Source organism: Miscanthus floridulus, chromosome 16, assembly GCF_019320115.1.
Source record: "Miscanthus floridulus cultivar M001 chromosome 16, ASM1932011v1, whole genome shotgun sequence".
Taxonomy (NCBI): Eukaryota; Viridiplantae; Streptophyta; class Magnoliopsida; order Poales; family Poaceae; genus Miscanthus; species Miscanthus floridulus.
The window spans coordinates 87,552,849-87,562,141 of record NC_089595.1 but is presented as its reverse complement, the minus strand read 5'-3'; the positions used below and the strand labels follow the sequence as shown (position 1 = coordinate 87,562,141).

General features: G+C 48.0%; 1 protein-coding gene across 2 annotated transcripts; it reads right to left on the bottom strand.

Annotated features, from left to right (window-relative positions):
- Positions 1-2,307: 2,307 nt before the first annotated feature.
- On the bottom strand, positions 2,308-4,738 carry LOC136513663 (uncharacterized). 2 transcript variants are annotated; one of them, XM_066507627.1, is made up of 2 exons: positions 3,651-4,726; positions 2,308-2,793 (listed from the first exon to the last, which is right to left on the bottom strand). In XM_066507627.1, exons 1-2 carry the CDS (start codon positions 4,652-4,654, stop codon positions 2,448-2,450), a joined length of 1,350 nt encoding a protein of 449 aa, XP_066363724.1. In that variant the 5' UTR covers positions 4,655-4,726; the 3' UTR covers positions 2,308-2,447. The 2 variants fall into 2 exon arrangements, with proteins under 2 accessions (XP_066363724.1, XP_066363725.1); XM_066507628.1 differs by lacking the exon at positions 2,308-2,793 and having other exon boundaries at positions 3,566-4,738.
- Between the last annotated feature and the right edge of the window lie 4,555 nt (positions 4,739-9,293).

Genomic DNA, 9,293 nt, shown 5'->3' with positions numbered 1-9,293 from the left:
AAGTAGAATATGTGCTTACATAGAATGGTTAGCTAATGAACTAATCATAACTGCTTATAAAATATATACATAAGGATTCACTACTAGTAATGCTTTTCGCAAAAAGAAAACCCAGCAAACCATAAAGCTTATCATATCCTTTGGAGTCGAGAAATTATTCCCACTAGTCGGGTAAGTCTTGCGAGTACATTATGTACTCAGGGTTTATTTACCTATGTTGCAGGTGCAGCTTGAGGAGTGGTTGTTGTGTGGAGGATTCTTTTGGTGGGCACAGACGGATCATTGTATCTTATCGTTAGATGTTTATTTCAATTCCGCTGTTTAAATTCCGCACTCTGAACTTGGTATTGGAATAATGTATTTTCAAGAACTCTTATTGTATGAAATGGACTAAGTATTGTAAGCTCGTACTCATTATTGGATCCTAGGTGAAAAATGTGGATTCTTTGAGTTCTTCCTTAGGGTGTGCTCGATGGAACTGTCCAATGTAGCTAATTTTTGGGGTGCTTAGTGTCTAGTGGAAGATGAGCGCCTCTGAAAGCGTTTTATTTTGGATGGTTCTACCACACCTCTGCCAGTTGGTTGTTAGTCGGCCCTTGTTGTTGGGTGCCTAGTCTCCATGCAGGTTGGAAGTTTGGATAGTAGGCGGTGGCTAGAGTGGACGGGTGAATTTGAGTGGAGTTCAGGCTTGGGTAAATTGGGCAGTATTGTTGCTGAGATGCTGCGAAGGTATGGTTCACCTCTCTAGGAGGTTGTTGTGGTGGAGGCTATTATTTTGCTCTGCTTTTGATCCTTTCTTGGGTCTCCTTGGCGTCTGGGAAGTCCCTGGTTATATGCCCATTGTTTTCTTCATGAAAGAAATAATACTGCCTTCGCTGCCTTTGATTTTGGTTTCTGTTCCAATTTCTACATTGGTTATTTCCCTTGCCTTTGGATTGTCTCACGGGCGTGTTGTTTTGGCCTGCCTTCGCTGGCTGTTGCCCCCTGTTGGCTGCTTCCTTATTGTTCTATATTAAAAACTTGCTGGTTTTGTGCCTGTTGTGCTTACGGCCAGCCTCAGTTTTGTTGCCCTTCTAGGTGTTTCTGTTGTTGCTCTAGAACTGCTTGCTTTGGTTTTGTTCTTCTAGTCTTCTGCGGAGGTCGTTGTCGGATCTGCAATACTTATCAAATTTGTTGTAGAGGTCTTCGATGGTTCGCGGCTTTTCCCTAGCTAGATGAGCTACGAATGGACCTATGCGAAGGCCTTTGATTGCTGCCTCTATAGCGACGTCCTCTGGGACATTTGGTGCCTTTGTCTTTATTTGCACGGATTTCTGGAAGTAGTCCTTTAGGGCATCTCCTTGATTCTGCTTGCATTGAAATAGGTCCTTGGAAATCAAGGATTTACTTCTGAACCCCTTGAAATTTGCTAAGATCTTGTCGCGGAGGTCTTCCCATGAATAGACAGAACTTGGCCTTAGCATTGAATACTAGGCTAGCACAACGCCTTCTGCTGCAATGACGAAGGACTTGGCCAGCACCGCTTCATTTCCACCAGCGGAAGCTACTGCTGCTTCAAAGCCCATGATGAATTGTCGTGGGTCTGATCTTCCATTGAACTTGGACAAGGTGATGGGTTTGTAAGAGGGGGCCAGGATGACCTCTGGATACCTTTGGATAGTGGTGATTTAGAATCGATGGTTCTGTGGGTTTGTGGCGAAGTGTAGGGTGTGTTGGAGGTTGGTTGTACTATGGAACGTGGCGGGGGGTTGGGTTGGCTTTGGTTTGCTGAGTGAAGTTGGTTGGATGTGTTGAAGTTGGGTAGCGAAGGCTGCATGCTTTGTATTTCAGCCTATAATACGGCTAGCTGTTGCCTGATTTCTGCTGCCTGGGCTGATTCTTCCTGCTCGTTGACTTGCGGTGAAGGCTGCAGCGACCCTATCTCTTTCTTGTTGCATGCTCTGTAGCTGGGCCTACAACTGTTGACGCTCTTGCTCCGGAGTGGCACTTGGGGCTTGCTGCTCCTCGGATGCCGGAGGCTGGTCTTCGACCGCGTTCTGTTCTTCAGCTTGGTCTTCTGAGGGTGTGGCATAAGTGTTGCGGGCGTTGCGCCTGGGTCGCCCTCTCATCGAGGGCTCCACGGGAACCCTGGTGGAAGCTTGCTCTCTTTCTTGCCATCGTGGGTCTTACTCGGCCAACCCACGGTGGACGCCAATGTTGAAAAACGGTGGTTTCCAGCAGGTGGGACTAGAAGGAGATTGCCGAAGCCTTTGCCCGAATAGGTGCCTCGGGCTAAAGCGTGTCTGGTGGAAAGTGTGTCTAGACCAACTTAGGGTTTCATAAATGCATTCAACTATCACCCTCTGTACAGAGTTTGTGTTTCCCTTTTATAGGGCATTGCTTGTTAAGGCTACTGTTTACAATTCTGTCCCTTGACGGTTATAGTACATCCTCGGAATATCCCTGCACTAACATAAACCATTAAGGGTAATTTGGGTGCCTTCTTCTTCGACCGCCTTTTCTTGATGGGCCACAACCGTGAGTCCGTCTGCGGCCCACGGCCCGGCACCGCCGCCCTTCAGGAAGCTCCTCGACCCTATGAGTCTTCGTTTGGGGCGGCTTTCGGGCATACTTGCGCGCCGGCTCTCTATAGCCTTCGCAGGTGCCGCCCGAGCCTTTGCCGCCAACGGCCTCCGGGTGCCTTCACTCCAGCCGCCAAAGCCTCCGCCTCGGACCTCCTCCGGGCTCCTTTGCCGCAGCCTCCAGTCCTTCGCCCTGATTGGCCGATCAGGCGGAGGCTGCCGTCCTCTTTCCCTGAACATCATCCGCAAAATTTGTTAACCATTAGATCTCATCACTGCTCCGGTCCCTAACCTCCGCGACTCACAACCGTGTCCCAACACCCTGATTGAATTAGTAAGAACATCACACATCTATGTTTTTAGGCCTTCTATTTAAGATTCCCTTATTGGCTGATTCACAAACAATATTGCACAGGATAGGTTAAGAACATTTTTTGCTGCTGCTGTTGAGTTTCTGAAACCAGGATCTCGTCAGCCTATTTTAGATAAGCAGCCGATCTTTTCCCTAAAGTGCTCTTGGCGGCAGTAGAAGGTAGGCCGTAGGCGGTGCTTGAGAGTGACAGAGGCCAGAGGGCCATGTAGCTAGTAGACAAACCTTAGTGTCCAAGCAAAAAGGGTGATGTTCGCTACCAGAACTGAAATGTGCTTTTCCATGTGGCTCATCTGATGGTCTAAATTGTAGCATGACGGGCCAGTCAATTCCAGTGCATGAATGAAGCATATATCCACTGGAAGGAAAAGCTCAATGTTGATGCTAAAGAACCGTAATCCTTTTCCGGAAATGTGTGTACTGGATACCATGTCTATGTCTAAAATATCTTACATGTGCGAACAGAGAAAGTGTCTTTTCGCAACAAATAAAAAAGGAACAGAGAAAGTGTCAGAACAAAGTGTCGAATTTTTATTACATTCTTTCTATATCTCACATGTATACCCGTTGATCCCTTCATAACCCATGATCTGGACATGCTGTATATATGGCCTATATAAATTACTCCTGAACATGATCACAACCAGAAAAAGAAAATTAAAGAGCGCATAAAACAATCACAAGCACGGTGAAAATCAACAGGGGAGTTAAAAAATTACGGCCTGCTGCAGAGAGCTGCTTCCAGCCCTTGACTAGCCAGCGCACTGCTCCACACGTCGTCGTCGCCGGCGAAGCCGTCCTGACGAAGGCTCATGGCGTCCTCGGGTAGCGGATCGAACGGCTCGTACTTGGCCCCAAGATGCCACGTTGACGGTAGGACCAGATCCCCGCCATCCGGCGGCAAACCCAGCGAGTCGTAGCAGCGCGGGTCCACGCTGAACGCCCCAAGCGCCTCCTCCGCACACGTGTCGTCGGCGGGGCACCGTGGCGGGGCGGCGCTTGGCTCCGCACTCGCCGTCGTCGCGGACAGCTCACCAAACCCGCCGTCTTGCGTCGTGAACGGCTGATGATGATCCCGCGGTGGGACGACGACGGGGCTCACGTCACCCGACGACGACCCACTCAAGGTGTCGAGCGATTCCGGCACGACGGCGGCGGCGCACCTCTCGGCCGCCGCCGCAGGCTGATGGTTCAAGAACTTGGCGTACAGCAGCGCCAGGTCGATCGTGGACCCCTCGGGCGCCACAGCCGGATTTTCGGCCGCGTCGTCTGTCGGCTGCTGGCACAGGCCGACTGGGCTGCCGCCGATCATGCCTTCTAGTAGCAAGTCCGGCCGCAGCGTGCCGGGGGACGACGACGACGGGTGCGCGAACTCCGCCGCCGCCGCTGCTGCGCCACCGCTGGCCGCCGCCACAGCAGCATCGACGGCCATGGCTCGGACCACCGGCTTGCCCCGGCGGTTCTTCCGGCAGCCGCCCCCGACGGGCACGTTGCGGAGGGATCCACCCCTGGTCCAGTAGCGGCGGCAGCCCTTGCAGAAGTAGCGGGGCTGGCTGAGGCTGTAGTTGTTGTAGTAGCAGAACTTGGTGTTGGGCGAGTGGCAGCGCGGGCAGCTGGGCGCCACCTCGACGACGTTCGGGGGGTACCGCCGGTGGTCGAGCAGCACCGCCGCCCGCCGCCCCGGCGCGTAGGGCAGCATGTTGTCGCAGTGAGGGGACAACATCCGTGTAACGACGACGGTGTTGCGGTGGTGCGACGAGAGGATGTTGGAGCTCTCGAGCAGGTGGTGCGACGAGGCGAGCTTCATTTGTCAGTGGAGAATCGGGTGGATGGGCCGTTATATATGTGTGGCGAGACGAGTCTGTGTGTGTGCTTATCGCCACGGATGCGTCCAAGCTGTGGCCTGCAGAGCGTACGTCGTGAAATGGAAAACTGGCAAACCAAAAGGTACCAGCCCCAACGACCAGTGTTTGTGCAGTCCCTTTTAGCTGCTACAGCTACAATCATCGGATCGGCCATGCACACCTACAGATGTGTGCCCGATCTGGGCAATGCAAGCGATCGATCGACGACGTCAGCTAGCGTTATGATACCTAGCTATACTGCCACTAATTCGTCGGTAACCGCCGGACGTCAGCTAGCGGTGCCGCCGGACGGTCGATAATGCGCGGCCGGACCCAGCACCGGCCACCCACCAATGCAAGAGTAGCTGGACCTCACGCGGGCGAGGAGGAGGACATGCCAATACGGCAGCCCGCACAGTGCCAGTGCATGCAGCACAGCGACGGCGTGCATGCTGCTACGGAGGGACAGCGACCGGTTGCAACGGAATCACATGGGCATGCAGCGCGCTAGCTACGTCGGGCAGGCGTGGACCGACCGTTCAACCGCTGTGCAGTTGGGGTAAGCCAACGACGGCCGGGCTGTGGGCCTGTTCAGCGGGTATTAAAGCCGACTGAATTTGTTTTGTTGTGAGAGAAAAATACTATGGATTTTAGCTGATAAGTCAGTTAATAAGTTCAAACGAACGTGCCAGTGTTTTGGATGCATCTTTTGATCTCGGACATACACGAGCGACGGGGATGGAAGAGCGAAGAAATGGATTGGATCTAAGCCACGCCATGGAGCTGAGACCCGACCCACCTCCATCTCGGATCCGGGAGACCGGGACGAGATCGTCGGCGTCTGCTGTGCAGTGCGACAGTGAGGCACACATCTGTAGGTGTGCATGGCCCTGTCCGGACGCCGATCCGTTTGCCGCGACCACGTGCACGGTAGTCCGGGCGTAAAAGAGATGGGCCCTTGCTTGTCCCTCTCAGGCAGTGTGGGCCTGCTGTTGTTTCATCCATTTACTCGACTGTTGTTGTGGCGAGGGTTTCCTTCCGGCGAAAACTCTTTTAGATGCATGTGTATTTACTTCAATTCATATGTGTTGGAGTGGATTGAAATATAATTTAGTTTAATTCTACTTCGATCCATTTCAACACATGTGAATTGAGATAAATACATGCGTATTCAAACAATGCCTTAGACATGGAACTTTATTTCGGCCTAGTAGAAGATTTACACTCGATCAGTCCATTATTACGGTTTTGCTTTTTTCTGGATTTTGGGAGCTCACGAAAGGCAAATAAAATTGGAGACCAACAAACTAAGCACTACCTATTACAAGAAAACCAACCATACTTAGCGAAAATTGCGCAATCTCCAAACATTCGACATGTTATTTGGTTATAGGTCTGTTGTCTTTCTTTTGTAGGATTGACCATGATCACATACAGTGAATATCTCTAATAGTAGCATGTAAATAGGAGCAGGGGCGGACACAGCGGTGGGGCGGGGGGCGGGGGGGGGGGGGGGGGGGGGGGGGGGCTCAAGCCCCCCTACCCGTATCGCAGCAGTGGAACCCCATGTGGAGCCCAGGGAGACTGAGATTTAAGATCGAACAACAGTGTTGTTCAGCCCCCCTAAAATATTTTCTAGGTACGCCGCTGAATAGGAGTATAGCACTTGGTACCCTCACGGAGGCCATAATTGGCTCTATAGGCGGGGTAGACCATGACGATTGGCCCAAGACAAAATCCAAGCCGAGGGGATGCCACACCGACTTGTCAAACAAGGCATATGCAAGATGTACATAGAAACTGACTCGATCTGTTGTAACTGAATAGAAAACCGATATGTAAACCGATCAGGATGGGACTCTGTCTGTAGCGTTACCCTGGACAGTACAAGGAGAGGTAGAGATCCCCTAATCGCAGCTGACCCGATCGAGCAAATGGCATAAAAGCAGTACTAACATCATCATGCATTGAAACAGGTAATAAATTTGTGTCACATGCATGTGCTACCTCTCTATGCGTGATACATCGATTACTAGTGAACGGTAAAAAAAAACACCGACAAGTCCATACTATCACTACTGCATAAAGTATTTTTTAGAGGTGACAAAATTGGAATCGTTCGATTTCTAGGAGTGTGGTAAGCAACCTTCTCTACCCAAGGGTCTCTAAAATCAAGCGAAATCAAGCTTTCCTGCATGCTTGGTATGCTATCACCCCTGGAAATGATCATTTTTGATAAATTAAATTGAAAATTGCTCCTAAGAATAGCAAAAAATGTTATAATTACGGGCCAGTTCCACTAGCTAAGCACCATGACAATGCGTCACATGTCATAAGTCACATATGAATTTTCATGTGAAATACATACGTGTGTTTCTTAGGATTTTGATCCGTGACATCTTCTCACGTGCACACGAAACAACCCCCTGCCCCTCCCTACTACTACGACATACACCCAGTTGTGACCAGGTAAAGATGCTATCCTTTTCTATTAATTTATGTGAATCTTGTATTGGTTTTTTGGGACCTAGCCGATCTCAAATGAAAAAAATCAACTACAAATTCTAAACTACAACTTTGGTACAGAACGTGTCTCTATCAAGGTCATTTGGAAAATTGATCTGAATCTAAAAATCCGAGAACTTAAAAATACATATTTGGAACACTAAACGATTTCAAATAAAAAATCATCGACTACAAAGTCGTACATCTCATCAAGCCTTATAACTTTGATATAAAGTTTGTCTTCGTTCAACTTCATTTGGAAAAAAAATGTTGCAACTATTTTTAGGGCAGTTTGCATTAACAACCATGATTGAATATTGATTTCTAGCCCTCATTGGTGTTAGCAACCGTCCCCTAAAATGCACTTTTTCTTTTTTTTTTTGGAGAATTACACAGTACAACATAGACGACCAAAACACGCACGCGCATACTCATCCCTATAAACACACGTACGCAAACTATACTCCTATGAGTACCTCTGAAAGACTAAACCGGTAAATCTCAAGATTCACGAAGTCAACACAGGCGCGTCCAAGGAGACGTCGTCTACCAGTGAAAGCATAACGCCGTTAAATCCTAGAATAAATCCTGAAAAATATGAGCACCCATGCTAAATCGAGGACTTGAACCCGGGTGGGCAGGTTCCACCACAAGGAACCCAACCAACCGATCTATGATCAGTTCGCAAAATTGCACTTTTTCTAGAAGCACTTGGTTCCCCTTAAAATATAATTTCCAAGTGTAATTAGCAACACTAACCATCCATAGAAATAGATTTATAAGGATTGTACATCTCTAGAACCATTTATAAAGGCGGTTGGTGATACAACAGTGTCCAGAAAAAAGGACACCTCTAAGAGTTTGCTATAAGTCAAACATTTCAAGGTTTTGATAAGTTAGAAGAATATTAAATACTACCAAATTAAAGAGGTAGATTGTGAAAATATCTACCATATTAAAGAGTTAAATAGTGAAGATATCTACCATATCAAAGAGGTAATTTGTGAAAAATATGTTTCATGACGGAATAACGGATCTAAAGTTGCTCATTTGATATCATAAACATTATTGTTATTTTGTGTAACTTGATGGAAGTTATAATATTTTAATGTAGCTTATATTTCAGGAGAGAGAGGGAGTATATACATTACTAAAAGCCCAAAGAAATGTAAGCTTTTGGATGATGGTAATTATAGTATTTTTCTTTTAGAAAATTGTTGTAGCATCTGAGTCTTAAAATGTCTATCCAAATAAGCCCCGAGGTGCAGTAAGAAGTTTTCTGGACGAGTGAATTGGCATGCAACCAAAAAAAAACTCACGAACATGATCGAAAGAGAAATGCCTGAACAAGCAAGCGAGCACACGTCGTATGTTTTAACAAATCTGTCTAGACGAAAGACTGTTCATGCCATCGCTCGGACGGCACAAGCTGTTTTCATGAAGATGCTACTGTCCACGACATCATAATTTGCTCAATGTGCGTTGGTACGTACGTAGCTGGCTGTTATTGTCTAACTGCATTTCACGTCATATTTGACGTTCCCGTGCGTGCGAGTGCGGCAGAGAACAAATAAGTCAAGCACTAAATTATTAGGGGGCTTGTCGTCTTAGGGTCTTGGGTTCACATCGACTCCTCAACAACTTGCAAACATGTCATCGGTTATATGTCATGATACTGTGCTGTCCACGTACATTCAGTGCAAATTGAATATTGATGCCTGATTCTAGGCTTCTCTCCAACTGTGGAAATTAAACATGACAGCGTCAAGCGGTAAACAGTATGTTTTGCCTATGAATATAAAATGAGCATAATTTAAGCAGCAGTGCAATTGACACATATCTAAGCATCGAACAAATAATGCATACAGATCCCAAATTTTGCACCCATTCTTCACCCAATTTCACAATCAAGCTCTGCGCGCTCGCGCCTCCGGCATCATTGAAGTTGTGGTGCATAGTTAGAGTTTAGCTCCATGGGTTCTGTTAACAACTAGCGCGGAATAGCTCACCAAT